The sequence below is a fragment of the Hyaena hyaena genome, unplaced genomic scaffold, assembly GCF_003009895.1.
Source record: "Hyaena hyaena isolate Hyena2069 unplaced genomic scaffold, ASM300989v1 scaffold_57, whole genome shotgun sequence".
In the NCBI taxonomy this organism is placed as follows: domain Eukaryota; kingdom Metazoa; phylum Chordata; class Mammalia; order Carnivora; family Hyaenidae; genus Hyaena; species Hyaena hyaena.
This window is the reverse complement of record NW_024080690.1, coordinates 1,368,692-1,388,633: the sequence shown is the minus strand read 5'-3', so window position 1 is coordinate 1,388,633 and position 19,942 is coordinate 1,368,692. Positions and strand designations below refer to the sequence as shown.

The 19,942-nt window shown below is 51.8% G+C and overlaps 1 protein-coding gene across 2 annotated transcripts; it reads right to left on the bottom strand.

Annotated features, from left to right (window-relative positions):
• Window positions 1–57: 57 nt before the first annotated feature.
• Window positions 58–14,076, bottom strand: GPAT2 (glycerol-3-phosphate acyltransferase 2, mitochondrial). 2 transcript variants are annotated; one of them, XM_039231731.1, is made up of 22 exons: window positions 14,059–14,076; window positions 11,699–11,828; window positions 11,450–11,563; window positions 10,696–10,769; window positions 10,165–10,269; window positions 9,792–9,920; window positions 7,159–7,258; window positions 6,645–6,778; window positions 6,232–6,331; window positions 5,924–6,136; window positions 4,460–4,579; window positions 4,208–4,290; window positions 3,753–3,871; window positions 2,515–2,585; window positions 2,165–2,423; window positions 1,928–2,076; window positions 1,719–1,796; window positions 1,122–1,253; window positions 921–1,041; window positions 768–833; window positions 477–532; window positions 58–174 (listed from the first exon to the last, which is right to left on the bottom strand). In XM_039231731.1, exons 2-22 carry the CDS (start codon window positions 11,759–11,761, stop codon window positions 58–60), a joined length of 2,403 nt encoding a protein of 800 aa, XP_039087662.1. In that variant the 5' UTR covers window positions 11,762–11,828; window positions 14,059–14,076. The 2 variants fall into 2 exon arrangements, with proteins under 2 accessions (XP_039087662.1, XP_039087663.1); XM_039231732.1 differs by having other exon boundaries at window positions 6,008–6,136.
• Between the last annotated feature and the right edge of the window lie 5,866 nt (window positions 14,077–19,942).

The window sequence follows — 19,942 nt, the reverse complement described above, 5'->3', positions numbered from 1 at the left end:
AGGGCATGGCTATGATCTGGGGCTGAGAAATCTCCGCATGGGCTCTATCCCACAGCTCTAGCTACAAAGGAACTGCCGGATGAACTGTTCGAGCTTCTCCTGGTTTTCCCAGCTGGTGAATGCAGGGGACAGGTAGAGCATGGGGCCTGCAGGGCCGGGTGTCTGCTGCAGCACCTGCACCACAGAGAAGGGCTGTGAGTGCCCACCACAGAGGCTGTGACTGGCCCTCAGCAAGCTGCAGTGAGAACTGGGGACCGTTGGGCCTTAGCGTTTGAGTACAAGTGCTGCCTCTTAACCCTTCTAGGAGGAGAGGGGTTTAGGAGACCAGGAGGGTCGGGAAAACCTACCTTCTCCAACTACTGTCACTACATCTATTCTTGGGAGACACCAGCTACATCCCAGCTAGGCATTCCTGAGCCGCGGTCACAGGGGTAAGGGACAGGAGGTAGGAGGATGGTGAAACTGGTCCCTCTTACCCCCAGGTCTCTGAAGGTCCAGATAGCACTGATGGCAAGATTTGGATCTACACATTCTGGAAGGAAGAGAGAAGTAAAGGCTATAAGGAGGGGCAGGGAACCACTGGGCATAGGCTTCTCTTGTGTTGAGAAGGAAGTAACCAAAAATAGGGCTCAGACTAGATGTGAAGACCCTCTGTTCTGCAGCCCCTCCTTCCTGGAGTTGTAGTTGTCACTGCCCAGCAGGGGGCAGCAGCCACCAGCAAACCCTCCCCCGCTTTCAGGAGTCTGGGCTGGCTGCTTAGGACTCACCAAAGAATCCTTCCTCCTGAGCAGTGGCCTGTAAGAACTGGAATAGCTGCTCAGTGTAGCCCGACTCTGTGGGAGAGAGAAGACCTAGGCCTGGGGCCCCTGCCCTGAGCTCCAGCCTCCCTCGGTGGAGGGCCCGGGAAGTGTGGGCCTCACCTGTATCAGGCAGCTGTCCCTGGTGGAGGAAGGTGGCAGCCTGTGCAAAGGCCTTGAGCAGCGGGCTAAGCAGGCGGCAGAGGAAGAGAAAGAAGTCAGGGCAGCGTGACTGCTGACTGAGCTAGAGGGGGACAGACCAGAATGAGGGCAGCTCCCATTGCCTGCCAGCCTCTCTCCCCACTCCGGCTTCCCCCAGCTTACCCTGAAGAACCGGCCCTCAGCCTCCTCAAAGTCATCGCTGTCACTATCTGTAAAGTCTCCACTTGGTTTCCACAGCAGCTTTGCACTTAAATGCTGTCGCCCTGTGTCACAGGCTGGCCTGGAGCCCGGAGTCTGAGGACCATGGGTGTCATTGGTCCCTAACAGGTTCAGCCCTGAGCCTCCCACTTCCCTAGACCAGTTCCATAGCAGACCAGGCATATAGGGACTGAAACCAGAAAAGGAGACCTAGGGAGCCCAAGAAGACCCCAGGGCCACACCAGACTGTGGCACCTGCTTAGCTAACTTGCAGGGTGAGAGGAAATGAGCACTGACTTTCAAGGACCACAGTTCTGTGGACATTGGGGGGGGGACCAGGAGGTATGCAGAGAACCTCAGAGGCACAGCTGTCCAGCCTGTCATGATAGGGAAGATGTGGCAAATCCAAGGCAAAGAAGAGCAGAGGCAGGACCCAGGCCTCCCTATCTGCCAGGGACATGCCCGCCCCCACAACATGCCGGGGCAGAGGAAGACCCTGGGGAAGCTGTCACTCCAGGTGTGAGGAGGCAGCCAGGCTTTGTCTCCACGTGCTCTGCCTACCTCCTCGGCAACCAGGAGCCCACACTGGATAAGACGGTCCAGTACCTCTTGACAGTAGCAGTAGGAAGACTGACAGGGCTGAGGAGAAAAAGCATTCATGGAGCCTGGCCAGAAGCAGGGCAGAGACCTGCCATAGGCAGATTTAGGGGGATGAACTGGGCAGGCATGAGCCCTGGACCCCTTCCTACAACCAAGTCGGGGAGGCTGACCTGTAACAGCAGCAGGTCCTGTGGTAGCAAGTGCAGCAGTAGCAGGATCTGGCGGTACAGCTCGTTCTGGCTCAGCAGCTCAATGCCCTGTAGCTCCCAGGGTCCCTCAGGTGGCACTCTGCCTGCCAGCAGCCCCCGAACAGCACAGGCTTGGAGAGGAGAGGGCCGCAGATGAGGAAGGAAGCCATTCCCTCACCCCTACACACGCCCCACCCAGCCCAAGCCCTGGGGACTCACCACCCACAGCCTCGCTCAGGAAGGCAGGCAGCAGCTCAGCACTTAGGTGTGCCAGGTGTGTGAGGCTGGGGCCTGGCCGAGGAACTACCAGCAGGTCCCCCTGATGGACACGTAGGAGGGTCACATGCGCCTGTAGCAGCCTCAGTGTGTGCTGCACAAGGCACCGCAGCTGCCCAGAGAAGCCCACGTCAAAGCCACGCAGTAGCGTCTCCTCGGTCAGCCATGAGAACTCCCCCAGGAGCTGTGACAGGAACACACCCTGGGGTGGGGGGTGGGGGGTGGACAATATAGGAGATGAACAGGAAAACAGGAACGCCCCCTCCCCCAGCCCGGACTACTCTGTCCCCTACCTTCTGGTGCTTGAAGAGCAGCAGTGTTGCCATGATGGCCGTGCTCATCACTGCCGAGCTTGTCACGCTGGCTGGAGCCGGAGTGAGAGGGGGATGTGAATGCTGGTCAGGGCCTGAGGCCCAGCAGCCTAGTCCCTCCATCACCCCGGCAAGTCTTCCTAGTCAAGAACATTCCTGGGGTGCCGGGGTGGCTTAGTTGGTGAAGTATCCCACTTGGGCTCAGGTCATGATCTCACAGTTCGGGAGTTTGAGCCCCACATCAGGCTCTGTGCTGACAGCTCAGAACCTGGAGCCTGCTTCTGATTCTGTGTTTCTCCCTCTCTCTGCCCTCCCCCTCACACTCTTGTCTCTCTCAAAAATAAACATTAAAAAAGAAAACCCAAAAAACCATTCCTCCCTCCCCCTAGCAGCAGCCACAACCCCACACACAAGGGGAGAGAAAGCCTGGTCCTGGAGCGCTGCCCTTCCCTCTGGAGAACCAACATTTATCAAATACATGCTGAGAGCTCAGGGACATTCCCTGCCTCTCACAAGCCCACTCATCAACCTAGTCTTTGCCACAGACAGGGCACTCAAGAAGAGTAATAAAGAGGGGGCGCCTGGGTGGCTTAGTCGGTTAAGCGTCCGACTTTCGCTTAGGTCATGATCTCGCGGTTCGTGGGTTCGAGCCCCGCGTCGGGCTCTGTGCTGACTGCCAGCTCAGAGCCTGGAGCCTGTTTCACTCTGTGACTCCTCTCTCTGACCCTCCCCTGCTCATGCTGTCTCTCTCTCTCTCCTAGAAATAAATAAAACATTAAAAAAAAAAAAAGTAATAAAGAGAATTCAGTTAACCTAGGGTCTGGTTTAGAGGGTTCTCTTAAGTCAATCTCTTACATGCATAATTCCGTGCAGTTGACATCCTCATTTACAGCTAAGGGGTAAGGTGATGAACCTAAGGCAGGACCAGGTATGGCCTTGGGTAGGTGGCTCATCCAGCCATCTGCCCCCTGCACAGTGAACCCTCCATGGCTTAGCCAGCCAGTGTGCACTCAAGTAGTGGCTCCCTCCTGTTCTCCCTTGGCTCCTGGCTCCTCCCCAGGGCCAGGGAAGGTTCCATTCCTCTTCACATGTCCCAAGTGGACCACACAGGAGTGGGCATAAGGTGCAGAAACCCGTTTGGAATGGAGGGTCCCAATGACTGGCTGACCTAGTAGAAGGACTACTCAGGAGCCTCCCCTAAAAGGCCCAGATCCCCTCACCATTCAGGACATGACGGCTCAGCCTCCTGACCAGAAGCTGGTTCTCTTCCTTGAGTGCCAGAAGGGGCCCAGATGCTACAGTCCACTCTTGCTCCTTCTCCATGTCTGGGACAACAGTGCTGGGATAGAGGCACAGATCACAGGTTGAAAGGACCAAACCTAAAAACAGTTCTGGGGAAGCCAAGCTTTCTCAAAGGTGAGGGTGTTTCCCCATCCCCACCCCCAAGGCAAGCGATGGCTCATGTAACTCTAGCCCCTTCCAGGCCTGTGTGCCATGTCCCACAGTCAGATTACAGGCAAGGAGCCTGGCACTGTTCTAGATGACCCATGGATGATAACTGGAGAGGGAAGGCTGGAGGAGCTGGTGATGGGGGAAAGGGATGCCAGCTTACAAGCAGGGTCGATAGAGGGCTACCTGCCCTGTCCCTGAGACCCACACACGCCCATGCCCCTACCATTGGCCCAGCACGATGGGCTGCAGCAGCTGCTCCAGGGTCTGCCTGCTGCCCCAGCAGCTTCTGGCGTTGATGGTGTATTCCTGCCCAGGACAAGGCTCTTAGGTGGCCGACCCGGGCCGACCAGGAAACCTGCACACAGCCCACCTGAGGTAGGCAAGGCTATCCCTGCAGAGGGCGTTGAGGGCCAGGCTGCCAGAAGCCAGGGGACAGACCCCAGGAACTCCCAGCCTTACCCGTCAGGCTGCATACCTGTAGGGAGAAGGGCTGGGCCAGGTGCACACGGACACAGACCCGGCGGCTGCGGCTACAGCCTCGCAGGATCCGCAGGACAGCCAGAGCTCCTGTCCATAACCCCAGTGGGGCCGAGGCCTGCAGGGAGGGGAGGGGAGTGAACAGAGTTCCTGGGGGCACTGTTTCCTCTCTGTTTTATTTTGGGCCCAAACTGGTACACGACCATGACCTCTTCAAGCTTATTTTCTCAACTATGAAATAGGAGAAATCCCTCTCCAAGACCCAACTGGGTCTTGTGAGGATAAAATGACTGGATAACAATAAGGGCCTTGGTAAGTGCCATAGGATCATAGATTGAAGAAGTCCTTTGAACTCTCCCTTTAACTCTTGCTCTATAAGGGAACTGGCCACAGACAGACACATGAAACGATGCTCAGCATCCCTCCTCATCAGGGAAATACAAATCAAAACCACACTGAGATACCACCTCACGCCAGTCAGAGTGGCTAAAATGAGCAAATCAGAGAACTCTAAATGCTGGCGAGGATGTGGAGAAACGGGCACCCTCCTACACTGTTGGTGGGAATGTAAACTGGTACAGCCCCTCTGGAAAACAGTGTGGAGGTTCCTCAGGAAACTAACAATAGAACTCCCCTAGGACCCAGCAATAGCACTGCTAGGAATTTGCCCAAGGGATACAGAAATGCTGATGCATAGGAGCACATGGACCCCAATGTTCATAGCAGCACTCTCCACAATAGCTAAAACATGGAAAGAGCCTAAGTGTCCATCAACAGATGAATGGATCAAGAAGATGTGGTTTATCTATATGATGGAATACTACATGGCAATGAGAAAGAATGAAATCTGGCCAAGTGTAGCAACAGGGATGGACCTTGAGGGTGTTGTGCTGAGCGAAATAAGTCAGGCAGAGAAGGACAAATATCAGATGTTTGCACGTACAGGAGGATTAGGAGGAACTTGACGGAGGAACAAGGGGGAGAAGAAGGGCGGAAATGGTGGGGGAAAGGGAGAGAGGCAAACCATGAGAGACTCTTGAATGCTGACAAAAACTGAGGACTGATGGATGTGGGGGGGAGGAGGACACTTGTGGGGATGAGCACTGAGTGTGATGTGGAAACTAATTTGACAATAAACTATTTGTAAAAAAAAAAAAAAAAAAAGGGAACTGGCCACAGGACACAATGTGTATCTTCTCATGTGGCGCCTGGGTGGCTCAGTTGGTTAGGCATCTGACTTCTGCTCAGGTCATGACTTCACAGCTCATGGGCTTGAGCCCTGCATCAGGCTCTGTGCTGACAGCTCAGAACCTGGAGCCTGCTTTGGATTCCATGTCTCCCTCTCTGCCCCTCCCCTGCTCACACTCTCTCAAATATAAATAAAAAACGTTAAAAAAATTTTTTAAAAGTGTTCTCTAGAGAGGGTATCCGTTTGGGGTCCCCAGGGGCAGGAGGCTCTCACGTGGTATGCATCACAGGGTGCATCTGGAACCAGATCATAGGTGATGGCCACTGGCACCAGCATAGCATCTGGGACAACGCCCACCTGGACAGCTTCCACCACCAGTCCCAACCAGGTTTGGCCCAGGGCTGACAGCCGAGGCCCCTGGACCCCAGGAGGCTCCTCCAGGAATATAAGCAAGGGCTGCCTGCTGACCAACAGCTGCTCCATAGCCTGGAAGAGATAGGTGGAGGCAGATATCAAGGCCAGAGTGGCAACAAGCCCCTGTGCTCTGGGCCGGCCCCGTTGGAACCACTGGGGACACTTACGGCATGGACCACAGCCCTTGCGAGGACCCCCTGAGAGCTGTCCAAGGTGAGGTTGGCCTCTGGGGGTAGGAAAAGCCCCCCAAGCTTCTTTAGCAGAGCTCTGTGGGGCACAAGGCAAAGCTTGATGAGAGAAGGGGCTCAGGAGATGGGACCACGCAGGAGGCTACTGAGAGCTCTGGCCACCAGGGCCAGCCTGGATCCTGCCTGAACATCCTGAAGCCACGTATGGCCCTAGGACCCATAGCTAACCCTCCATCTGAGCCCCACAGGCTGAGATGGCAGAATTGGGAGCAGAGAGACAATGAAGGCTTCTGGGGAGCTGCTACCAGCAACACCCCCATACACCTCAGCACACACCCCTGCCCTGCACTGGGGACTTCTCCCCTGTATGCATAGGTGAACAAAGCTTTTACCTGAGGGTGGGAGAGCAGGTGCGGGGCTCCCAAGCCACACGGAGCACGCCCAGGCCTTGGGAGAGCAGCACAAAGGGCAGCAGGATCCCGTCCAGGAGGGACTTGTGGGTAGAGAGGAGGACAAGCGGCAAGCCCTGCTTGGGGACAGCCAGAGGGAAGTGTCAATCCGCCCCCACCCTGAAAATGCAGGAAGCTGAAACCCAGCACCTCCAGACCAAGGGCAGCCCCAGAGGGAGGGAGGGTTCAGCTGAGCAGTTCTTCCTCTGAGCACATTTCCCAAAAGTAGAGGAGCTCTGTCAACAACTTTTAAGGTACTGCGCTGATGTAATGGTTGTTAAGACCATGATGAAAAGACGTTAGAGGAAGCCCCATGGGAGCAAGACCGTGAGACACGAAGAGAAGGTCGTCAAAGAGCAGTGGATTTTTCCCACCAGCTGATGGGGCTGGTCCCAACTTGGGGCTTGGCCTGGCCTCTGCTCCCGCCATCCCCATCCCGATGGAGGGCGGGCCTTACCGCCTGGGCAGCCTTGTGGACCATCTTCATCTGGCCCTTGTGGAGCTGCACACTCTTGAAGACACGGTTCAGGAACCGCAGCAGTGCCCAGCTGAACAACCTGGAGGGTGACAGCCAGTCTGAGGTGTGTCCGAGCCCCACAGCATCTCAGGAGGCTGCCCAGCACTCCTCTAAGGCAAGTACCATTACTGTCCCCACTTTATGGAAGAAGGAAGTGGGCCTTAGGAGGTTACAGAAGCTGAACAGTAGAGAAAGCTAAGAAGTTGTTGCGCAGAGACTGGAAGGCAGGCCTGACACCAAACCCCATGCCCGTGAGGTGCTGTTACTTTCCCAAGACTTCATGGTGCAACTGCCTCAAATCAACTTCAGAGCATCTCTCTGGCCTCCATTTACCCCAAGGGAAATTAGAGTACCAAGACCCTCTCTAGGCATAACCCAGCCTGGTCTTTGAAAGCTGCTGGGAAAGGTTAAATCTGAAGGAAGGAGTTAGTGATACAAAAAGAGGAAAACTGAAAAGGACAAGTCCCTGAGGCAGCGTTCCCCAGAGGCCCAGTGGGGGGACTGGTGTGGAATGAGGACAGAAGCGCAGATGCAAGCACTACAGAGATATGGGGGACAGGCAACATGTCCTCATCCAGTAGCTTCTATTTCTCCATGAAGCATAAGATGGGGGCATCAGTTGACAGCAGGTATACCTGAGGAGTGGTCTGGATCACAGTCTGGCTAAATGCTGTGTGCCTCTTTGAGAATCTCATAAAGGAAGCATTTGGCTGCTTAGGTACAGAAAAGGCAGGTAGTGGAGTTCAAACAGAACCAAGGGACTCCTTCACAAGGGCATTATCATCATGTGATTATCATCACGAATTCCAGTGCTCTGGAACTGAAGCATATCCAGGAGGGAAGAAAAGACAAGAGAGGGGCTGATGACTGGTGTAAAGGTGGTCTGGTCAAGAAACTAGAAGTCTCAGCAAAGTCAAAGAATTGTCACAAGGAAGGCTGGTCAAAGTTACTGACAACCTCTACTTCTTACCATAACCAAGCAATTGACCACTGAACGTTTTCAAGACAGCTAAGCACACCATGCACAGCCCTGTGCCTTCTTTCCCTCAATGACTCATTCATCTCTCGGCTTGAAACATCATCTGTATGCTAAAGCTTTGCAAATCTATGCTCCTGGCCCCAATCTCTTCTGAGCTCCAGACTAAGCAACTGCCTCTTCAACATCTCCACCAATATGTCAGGTATCTGAAACTCTTTATATCCAAAACATCCTTTGTGGGCCAAACTCACTCCTCCCCAAGCCTGCCTCCATCCACACCACCAGGCACTCTGCCAAAAACCCAGCTCTCCCATGATTTCTTTTCCCCTCATTGCCCTCACTCTCAATCCATCAGTGACTCCTGTTAATTTCACTTTGGTCTCTCAATCCATTTTTCCAACCCCTCCTGTCACCACCCCATGCCCCATGGGTGGCATCTCATCTGGACTAACAAAGCCAAATAGTCTGTTCTCTACTCTTGATTCCAATTAATCTCATCATTTCCTGCTTAAAACCTTTCCGTTGGTTTTCACTGCACTTAAAAATCAAATCCAAACTTCTTGAACAGCCCTGCATATCTTGTCCCTTCTACCTCTCAATTTCACCTCCAACAGCTCTCTCCCTCACTCACCAGCTTCCAACCGCATCAGCTTCTTGAGCAAATCTGGCCCTTTCCTATGGCCATACCTCATGCTACCCCCTCCAGTAGGGCTGTTCCCTCCTTCCTTGCCCCCTCAAAGTTAATTCCTTTTCCCTTTATCTCTCTGGCTTACAAGTCCCTTCCTCCCCTGCAGGTATTCTCAATCCTAGCCCTTGTTCTGTCCTCATGTGTTTACTCTGTCCTGAGCATCCCTCCCTTCTCGAGGAACAGTGCCCTGCATCTAAGAGGAGCTCAGGCCTGTGTCACAGGAGTGTGGGAGAGAACAGGGGAGCCCGTAAGATAAGGGAGACCAGCCATCTCACCTCCCTCCACAGGAACCTGACCTGGGGAGATAGATGAAGAAGGACAGAGAGGGGCGCCTGGGTGGCTCAGTCGGTTAAGCGTCTGACTTCGGCTCAGGTCATGATTTCATGGTTCGTGGGTTTGAGCCCCGCGTCGGGCTCTGTGCTGACAGCTAGCTCAGAGCCTGGAGCCTGTTTCAGATTCTGTGTCTCCCTCTCTCTCTGACCCTCCCCTGCTCACACGGTCTCTCTCTCTCTCTCTCAGAAATAAATAAAACATTACAATTTTTTTAAAAAAAAGGACAGAGAGGAAGCTCAAGTCTGGACCACAACCAAGGCTTGCCGGGGTGACCCCCAAGCTCCTATCCCCAGAACAGACAGACAATGCCAGGCAAGCAATGGTGAGAACATGGGCTGGAAGCTGGCTCAGATCAAAGCCTCACCCCATACCTGACTGGCCCCACCAAGGAGCCAGTTGTCCTCAAAAGTTCTCACAACAGCCAGATCAGGCATTCCCTCAGGCTCTCTGGTAAACACACCATCCAACTTCCCAAGAGGGAAGTCTAGTCTTTCCCCAAACCTAGTCAACATCCACTTTCTAGAAGGACAGAGGCCCCTTCCCAGAAAAGAATGCCCCTCAGCACAGAGTTACCTGAGCAGGAAGGGGCGGGGTGGAGCCTGGATATGGGCCAGGATGCGCTGTACCTCTTTCTTCACAAGGCCTGGCATTTGGCCTTCCCCAGCCCCTCCTGGGTCTCTCCCTGAGAGGACATTCTGCACCCTGTGGTGTAAGGGGGAGTGTTGTTAGGTTGAGGCAGGACTAAGATGTCTCAGGTATCTTCCCTCAGCACCACAGCATCCCCAAGAGCACAGGTTCCAGTATTTGTCCTCCATCTTTAAGGAAGGGCCCCAGGCAAAGCTAATGCTCTAGAAGTCAGCCCTCTCAACCACCCCTGCCTAGAGCACATGTCATCCCTTAAAGGGTCTCAGAAGTACCAGCCAGACCCCAGTCCATGCCTCCTCACCCAGTGCTTTCCATGATCTTCTGTGGGGCATCCGGACAGGATGGTATGTGCTGCTCCAGTGACCACAGGAAATAGCAGAGCCTCCGAACCAGCCAGCCCCGAAACCTGAGCACAGGCCGCAGGGTAAGGGGAGGATGTTTCAGAGGGCCCACACTCCACTAGGGTCTACAGAGCATGCTCCATCAGAAAGGGATCACACCTGGGTCCCATGGCCTGAGAACACCTGGGTGTGCATGGAGCAAGAAGCAGCAGCACCTGCCCCTCTGTGCCCCATTTCCTCCCCTCTCCCTGCTAAGTGGGGTATAGGTTTAGGGCCTGACACACTGTGGGCAATCCAAAAATGCTCACAGAAGAAACTGCAGGAGAGCTCCAAGCCTGCCTCTCCCCACCTGTTGAGTATGGAGCATAGGGCAGGGGCCCTTCTTTTTCCACCAAAGAGAAAAATAATGACACTACAAAGCAGGCCCCCAAAAGCCCTGCACCCAAAACGCCCTGCCGACCCCCTTCCAGCCACTCCCCAGCTCTGACTACCTGGTGTTCTCCTCCTTCACCAGGATCACATTGCAGAAGCCTAGATCCATTATGCTTCTGTGGAAGAGGGACTCCTGCACGAGAGGGGCCAGGGACAACATGTCCTTGGGGGCCTTCACAAACCAACAAAGGAAAGCTCCTGCTCTATCTTCTGTAGTCTTTGCCTGATGGACTATTGAGTATACCAGGCGACAATTACACCACAGCATTTCATTTCTCATCTGGAGACTTAGGAAGAAGAGTTAGTTCCACAGTCAAAACAGAAGTGCTGCATTCTCTACAGAATCATCCTCTTGGAGAGTAGCAAAGAAAGTCTCTGAGAAGTTCTCTTATCAACATCAGAGAACATGTAGCCTGGATCTCTGCCAGGACCCTGGGGCTCATCGGCACCAGCACATGGCGTGGACACGAGGTCTTCAAGCATGTGTTGCATGCTGTGTGACTTTTAAATGGGCAGTGTCCCCAGAACAGAATAAGACTCATGCAGGCATGGCCAGACCCCAGCCCTCTGGCCACACCCTAGCTCCTCTCTCTGCACTTCTCCACCCAACTCCCCCAGGCCTGGAAGCCAGCCCCAGGCCAACATCACAACCAACACTGGTGTATCCATTCCCCTGAAAGATCAGAGCAGAGGCATGGGCAGGAGAGGGGGGACCTCGGAAAGACATGAAGGAAGCTGCTTCCCAGAGCCGTGGCTCTCAGAGTCAAGTTTCCCCAAGCCTCCTGGATGGGGCCCAGCCCCACCATCACTCACCCAGCTCTTAGGAGTGCAGGTCTGGCAGCAGCGACCCACAAAGGGGCGGTATTTCCCCAGGAATGGGGTAAGAGCCTCCAGTTTCATCCCAAAGCTTGAGGACCACAAGCTGGTCTGGAAAAGGGCCAGAGGAAGAAATTAGAGGTCTCAAAGTCCTGAGCAGGGGGAAGGAAGCTCCAGAAGTGAGGCGACACAGGAGGAGAGGTGAGAGGACAGAGGGTATTTTGGCAATGGGAAGGGCCACATTACCTCCCGGCTGTTCTGGGTGTTCCTCTGCTTGGTTTGGAGTCTGGCTTCTAACATGGTATCCATGGGGGCCTATAAAATCTGGGAACTAGCCACTTCTGTGCCTCTCTCTCTCCCCCCACAGGAACCTTACCTAAGGAGAGGAAGAAGGATGGAGGGGCAACTGGAGTTTGGGCCACAACCAGAAGTTTCTGGAGTCACTCTTCCTCAGTCCCCACCTCCAGAACAGACGGACAACACCCGGACCAGAAGTGGTGAGGAGCTGGGCTGGAAGGTGGAGGGAGGCTCGCTCAGATCAAAGCCCCACCCCATCCCTGACAAGGCCTACAAAGGAGCCAGCTGTCCTCAAAGGGTCTCACAGTGTCCAGATCAGGGGCTCCCTCAAGCTAACATGAAAGGGACCGGCTGTCTCACCATCAACAGCCACCCTGCCATCTCACAGCACAGCTGGGGACTATAATGGAGACTGAGACCCATTCTTGCACAGGGAAAGAAGGCTGGATTAGCAGGAAAGAGGCATCAGACTGATAAAGAGGAACAGGACCATCACCTGCTCAGCTGCTCTTCACCTTGCACCAGAAGACAAACAGCAATTTATCTATCCAATCATTACAGGGATGTGAGCCTAGGGCACTAGGTGGGGGACAGCTGGGGGGTCAGAACACAGACCTGTTCCCCAGGAATGCTCATCTGGTTGGGAACAGGACAGACTTTTCCACAGTGGGTGCCCTTTTAATAGTACTCTCCACAAAAGCTCCCACCTGGCATCTCCTCAACACCCTCCTTCCCACCATAATTTTCCCCTGAACTAACAAACATCTTTCTTCCACACAACAACTCTGAACCTCTCCTGGCCTAGAAACTGAACGCTAAAAACCCTTCTAACCTGCTTTCTCACAAGGTCACTGATGGGTAGGCTGATCCAATTATTTATGTTACCCCACCACACAATGCACAACATGTCCATGTGGAAGTGCCCTCTCCCTTCCCCATCATCCCACCAAATTCTGTCCACGGCTCTAAATCCTTGATGCCTCTGGACCATCCTCTAATTTTTGCCTCTCTTCCTTGGTTCCCCCAGCCCAAGCTTGCTGGGTAAGAAGCCTCCTGCAGGGCCAAGGCTTCATTTCCCCACATCATCTGAAAGTCTCCGGGGGGCAAGGGCTGCACAGAGGAGACACCCAGGAAGCGCTGGATGACTGCCTGGAACTTCCTCTCCCAGAATTCCTCTGGGTCTCTCCTCCTCTTCCCAGTTAGCACAGTTTAGAACCATGAAGCCAAGAGGAAGGAGGATTGAAATTCCTTCAGAGCACAAGCTCTGGTAGACTCATTCCAAATGCACTTCCTACTTTGAAAAATGTTCTCACAGCCCCATTCACAGACACTTGGCACGGGGAGTTCCCAAGCCGAGGCTGCAATGGGACGAGTTCTGCTTGTTTTGCAAGGAAGATGTCTGCTCCCCAGCGTCGGACCACCCCTACTCTTAAAATCTAACCCCATTAAATCTGTGCCGACCCTAAATGGGTAATGTAAAACACAAAGCAAGGGGTAACTCTCATTCACCCCAAGTCAACTACTCAGTTCATAGGATCCAGAGGTCAGTTCTGGGATAGATCTTTCTAGTGCTCAAGTCCCCCAAATGGGGACTTCTGTCAGTCTGTAGCTCCTGCCTGGACATCTACAGCAGAGGTGGCAAACTGGCATCGCAAGGGCCAAATGCAGTTCATATACGTATTTTATTTGACCATATAATACTCTAAAACTTAATTAACCTCGACATTTACAACGGGTGAGCTGGCTCTATTAGAAAAACAGGTTTCCAACTGCAATTGTATTTAAAAAAAGAAAAAAAGACCCACCGCCCCAACCTGAGAGTTAGCCTCCCTGGCTCATCTGTCACCTCAGTCACACCCGATGCCCCGCCCGTGTGCACCGCTGAGTATGCAGCCCCGGTCAAGGGATAACATCCACACCCGTTCCCCTTTGTGGAATGTGCTCCCAACAAGGAACCGCAGCATGAACGTGGCGTGCCCGGGGAGCGGGGGGAGGGGCGGGCTCAGAACTTGGGCCTCTCACCGGACCCCTCTGGCAAAGCGTTCCCAGAGCTGTCTCAAGATAGAAGAAAAGGCGACTGCGTCAGTGGCAGGGTCGAACGCCCAACATGGACGCATCCCCTGGGTCTAGGCTGACGGGAGGCAGCTCATTTACATGGCAGGCCCTGCAAAGTCCGCACTCCGTCCAACCCTCGCCAACTCCCAAAAGGTTCGTCCGAGCTGAGCTGGCTCCCAAAGCCGGAAGGCCCCAGCACCATCCTCGGCCTGGTCCCACCTGCCCCGGCGCAGGAGCAAACCCATGACTCTCACCTCACACCCGCCGCCAACTCCCGCCAAAGCAGCAGCTCCGTGTGGAGGCCGGAAGGCACGGGCTGGCGGGCTCTGCCTACCGGCTAAAAGAGGGCCTCAATAACCAATTGGAACGCGCGCCGGGCTCGAAGCCCCGCCCCTGCGGCGCCCCGCCCCACGCCACGCATGCGCTGCCTGGCCACGTGACCCTTCTGTGGGTGGGTGGGCCAAGTTGACTGCAGACCGGAAGACTACCTTCTAATGGTGTGGAAGCCTCGTGCAGGTCACAGGCGTGTAGGTGCACACCTGTGTGTGTGTGTGTGCTGGGCCACCTTCGCCCTCCCAGGCGGATCCTGCGGGTACGTGGAGACCCCGGGAGATGTCCTTGAGACTCGAGGATACCCGAAGGTTGAACAAGGACTCCCGGACAGCCAGTTTCTAATGCATTGATTTTCCTTCCCTAGGTACACATGCCTCCCAACCTGAAGTTCAGAGTCTAGCAAAATTCCAAGTTGGGAACGTTTAGAAAAGAGAATCACCAGAAGCCAGTAATGGATCGTGGAAAAACAAGTCAGGCCTCCCCAGCGTCATTTCCCTCCTTGATTAGAACCCTAGACCATAGTCAGGCACGGGCTGCTGGTGCCAGGTGCCCAGGCTTCAGGTGGTCCTGTGATCCGTGTATTTATTCTTGTGGTTATTTGATAACCCGACTCCTGCTTTGGCCCTAAGCTTCAGGTAAATGAAAACTGCATTAATTCATTCATCTTTTGACTGTTCCCAACATACATCATGGGACCAGCAAGGGAGGCAAACCTTATAGAATAAATGAGGGAAGGAATGACAGCTGTGTTCCCACACTGCTCCCATGTAATGAACACACTTGATGCACAAGAGAATCCCAGTTTCAGAACATTGTTGACACAGCATAAGCAAAACCACATGGAGGCCTGGGTGCAAGGGAGAAAAGGTTATTCACATCCCTCCCTCATCCTGGACTCACTGCCCTTGATGTGACTGCCCCCAACCTATCCCTTCAGGGTGTAGCCATCTCTCTGTCTCCTTTGTGCCACTTTGTATGTACCTACCCAGGCCGTATGTTTGTGTCTGTTGACTTTAACCCAGGTTTGCAGTGCCCTTTCAGCACTTGCAAAATCCATGTTTTCCGTCCTGCCTTTCTTTTCTGGGTGCACTGGCCTCAACTAGATGCTGAGATTCTGAAGCTGAAACAAAACAAAAACAAAATCACCTTTATTTAAAAGTTGTGAGTTGCCCCCTAAGAGAACAGATTTGAGGCTACCCGACACCCCCTTTGTTCTGGGAACACTATCTATATCGGCAGTTGAATTTCACAGTGGTCTGAGATAGGTTCCCACCTCTCCTTCTGAGGGAGATTTAATGTTGAGATGTAGCCCCAAGCATTCCCAAGATGCCTCAGACTGGAAAGACGGCAGAAACCAAGTCTATCAGTGAGCAGAGTATGTTCTCAGTCATGTTGCTTCTTTGGAAAATCTGTGTTTTGTTTTTGTTGTTTGCTGTAATTTGGACATTTAAGAAGAAGCCTCACCTCTCAGACTTGGATCTGAGTTGGGGGGTTAAGGATTCAAGAAGGTGCAGAAAACACAGAGCTGCAGTGCAGCCAGACCTGTAGGCCAGCTGCTTTGGAGAATGACTGTGGCTGACCTGACCTTGGGTGAAGCAGGGAAGTTCATCTGGGCTTGGACCCACCCAATCTGGACTGGAACTCAGGAGCCCCACCCTGGGTTCAAGCCACACTACATCACCCAGCATGTCACGATACTTGTAGCTGACTCCCTGGGCCCAGAGAGACAAAGGCCCTTCCTGTGGCTGGCAGCCCACTGCTGTTCCCTGAATTAGAAGGGCATCTGGGAAGGAGGACTTGGGCTGGCATTCATCTGGGCAAAGGGGTCACTGGCCCCTCTCTTTGGGCCTCACCAGGGGGTATCAGACAAAAGAGTCCCTTTCTCAGATTACCACCTCCCTTTCCAGGTCTAGGAGCTCAGCACAGTTACCTTCAGAGGTTGTGCTCTGTCTTGTACTTCCCTTCCACTATTCCAGAACCTTCCATAAAGTCGTGTTAAATATTGCAATAAATTGCACAGTTGATAATGGAGGAGTGAAATCTAGGGACTGGTGGCTGGAAAGTGGGGAAATGGAAGCTGCAAAGAGATGCTCACCACACAGGCCACTTGTTCCCTAGCCAAAGTTGGCAGCTCTGTCGAGGAACACTTGAGCCAAGAAGCTGGGGTGGAGGATGGGGAATGAGGAGTGGGAATATGAAGTCCTTGTATAATAATTGGAATCTGGGATTCTATGAAGACCGGAAACAGTGTGAAAAAGGGTGGATGGCCTGAGGAAGGAGGGTGTTTTGTGTTACAGGGCTCTGTCCCTCACCCCAACATGTTTATCAACAACTTGAATATTGACCCAGAAGGGTCATGTCCCTCACCCCAACATGTTTATCAACAACTTGAATATTGACCCAGAAGGTGGGTTTGGCATTCTAGAAGATACCATAAAAAAATAAGGAATAAGGGTATTTGCTGGCAGAATTAGGATTCAAAGAGATTCTGAGAAATGAGAAATTAGAACCCAAATCAGCCTCAACCTAAAAGTGTCTGGTGATCCTGAGGAATGACTGTCAAGTAGAGTGGGCATAAAGCTGGACTTTTTGTGGTCTCTGTCCAAGGGGACTCTTTTCCTTTCCACTGACTGTAACTCAAATAAACCCAAGCCAAAAGATAATGGATTGGCTCCCATAACTAGAACGTGTAGGTGCGCTAACTTCAGGCATAGCTGGATCCAGTGATCAATGTTCTCAGTCTCTGATTCTCTCTTGTGTGTCTATACTACCTGTATTTGATTGGTTTTATTCTTCTTGATATCTTTCTCCTATACCAAGATGATTGCCAGTGACCTAAGACCCATCTGCTTTAGCAACCTTAGAAAGAAATGTCTGTCTCCCAATATCCATGTGAAAACCCCAGGGAAGACTCTGATTGGTCCTGCTAGGATCATCTGCCCACCGTCTGGACCAATCACTGTGTCTAGAGGGTATGGTGCCAGGCCACTGCCCCCTCTCCCTAACTATGCAAAATGAGGGGAATTACCTTGATTGACCACCACAGCAGGAATGGGATGTGGAGAGGTTGATTCCCTCAGGGAAGGGGTGCTGGCTGACAAAAGCAAAATGCCCATCATGGTTTCTGCCGCTAACTTATTACCAACACTATGTTGGGACCATTTGTTTGGTATCTGCTATGTCCCAGGACCAACACTGTGGACTCTTAATAAATGTTTGTTGAGTGATGAATGAACTTCCTTCTCTGTGGACCTTAGTTCTCTTCTTCTATTGAATAAAGATAATAATCTGTCTACTTACCTCACACGGTTAGAATATGCCTCAGGAAGACTGGAGTGGTTGGGTTTAGAAAAGCACGATCAATCCTCCAAACAGCATTGATGGTGGTGAACCAGCCAATGCCATCATGTGATGCTAGCTAGTAGCGTTGGACAACCCTGGGGAAAGCCAGGAATCATTCTGTTGTTCTATGATCCCCTTACCCCTTGCCCTCACCTCAGGGGAACCCAACCCTTGTGGGTGGGAAGCTCAACTTCCCACTATATGCTTTTCTCCATCATACTTGGATTTTGTCTACCCAGAAAACACAGGGTCTGGAAGAGGGTGTCTCCATCCTATTGCTCAACTTGCCTGGGAATGGAAAGTGGTGCTGAGGAACATTCTAGAGCCACTCTCTCTTCATTTTTGGAGATTAACCCCTAGCATTGATTTAGCAAATTCCATCCATTGCCTGCTAATTATTAGGTGGAAGCAAAGTGTGGGTGTAGACACTCCCCAAGTAGAGTCATCTCATGCTCTTGGGAGGGTGGCCTCATATATGACAATGTTACCTCTCCCTAAATTAATCTATAACATCGCTACAATCTCAATAAAAATTCCAGCTATAAAAACTTACTCTGAAATGTGTGAGGAGGAATAAATTTCTACAGATGCCTAAGTAAAAGGGGGATGGGCAGGAATCGCACCCATTAGGATGGCTACTAAGAAAACAGAAAACAAGTGTTGGTGAGGATATGGAGAAATTGGAACCCTTTGCAGCTGTTGGTAGGAATGTAAAATGGAAACATAGGTAAACAGTGTAAAATAGGAAAACAATACAGTAGTTCAAGAAATTAAGACTAGAACTTCCATATGATCCAACAATTCTTTTTTTTAATGTTTATTTATTTTGAGAGAGAGAGAGAGAGAGAGAGAGAGAGAGAGAGCAGAGGAGGGGCAGAGAGAGAGGGAGAGAGAGAATCCTAAGCAGGTGCAATGCTATCAATGCAGAGCCTGACACAAGGCTCGATCCCACAAACTGGGAGATCATGACCTTCTAAAACGAAGAGTTGGAAGCTTAACCAAGTGAGCCACCCAGGAGCTCCAAGATCCAGCAATTCTAATTCTGGGTACATACCCCAAAGAATTGAAAGCAGAATCTCAAAGAGATATTTGTGCACATATGTTCATAGCAGCATCATTCAGAGTAGCCAAAAAAACGGAAGCAACCCAACTGTCCATCCACAGATGAATGGATAAACAAGCTGTGGGACATACATACAATGGAATATTATTCAGCCTTAAAAAGGAAGGAAATTCTGACACATGCTACAATATGGATGAACCTTGAGGGTGAGTGAAATAAGCGATGCAGAAAGAGACTGATGTAAGTGTATGATCCCACTTATATGAGGTACCAAGAGCATTTAAATTCATATTTGCATTGAAATATGAATGGAAAGCAGAATGGTGGTCACCAGGGGCAAAGGCAAGAAAGAAATGATAAGTCAGTGTTTAATGGGTTCTGCTTTACAAGATGAAAAGCATTCTTGCAATAGATGGTGGCGATGGCTACATAGCAATGTGAATGCCCTTAGCAATGCCAAATTGTGCACTTAAAATGGTTAAGATGGAAAGATTTATGATACGGATTCTTTACCATAATTTAAAAACCAACAACAGAAATAAAATGTCATGCTACACCTATGTGGTAGGCAGAATTCTAAGATGAGCCCCAGTGCCCAAGCTCTGTATAATTTTCTGCCTTTGAATATGGGCAGGACTTATAAGCTTGCCTCTGACCAATGAAATATAACAAAGGTAATGGGATGTCAAGCCCTGATTGGGTTATGCATTGTGAAAAGTGTGAACAGAATTTGCCGATGTAATGAAAGCCCCTAGTCAGTTGACTTTAATTTACTCAAAAGAGAGATTATCCCAGGTGAATCAAACCTAATCAGGTGAGTTGTTTTTAGTTTTTATTTTTTTTTAATATTTTTATTTATTTCTAGGAGAGAGAGAGAGAGACAGCGTGAGCAGGGGAGGGTCAGAGAGAGAGGGAGTCACAGACTGAAACAGGCTCCAGGCTCTGAGCTGGCAGTCAGCACAGAGCCCGACACGGGGCTTGAACCCACGAACCGCAAGCTCATGACCTAAGCGAAAGTCGGACGCTTAACCGACTAAGCCACCCAGGTGCCCCAGGTGAGTTGTTTTTAAAATAGTATGTAGAGGGGTGCCTGGGTGGCTCAGTCAGTTAAGCATCTGACTCTTGATATCAGTTCAGGTTGTGATCTCGAGGTCATAGAATCAAGCCCCCAGTTGGGCTCTGGTGTTGTGGAACCTGCTTGGAATTCTCTCTCTCCCTCTCGCTCTCTGCCCCTCCCCCATTCTCTTTCTCTAAATAAATAAATAAACAAGCATTAAAAAAAAAAAAAAAGGATATAGAGATCAGAGACTCTCCTGCTGACCCTGAAAGAAGCAACTCACCTCGAGTTCTACAACCACAAGGAGATGAATTCTGTCAAAAGCCTGGAGCAGTCAGAGGCA

Coding starts and splice junctions, on each gene's coding strand:
- GPAT2 (XM_039231731.1), bottom strand. CDS start 11,761: ATGGATACCATGTTAGAAGCCAGACTCCAAACCAAGCAGAGGAACACC. Junction 7,259..9,791: donor CCCCGCCCCTTCCTGCTCAG/GTAACTCTGTGC, acceptor GTCACCCTCCAG/GTTGTTCAGCTGGGCACTGC. Junction 2,077..2,164: donor CCTGAGCGAGGCTGTGGGTG/GTGAGTCCCCAG, acceptor CTCCTCTCCAAG/CCTGTGCTGTTCGGGGGCTG.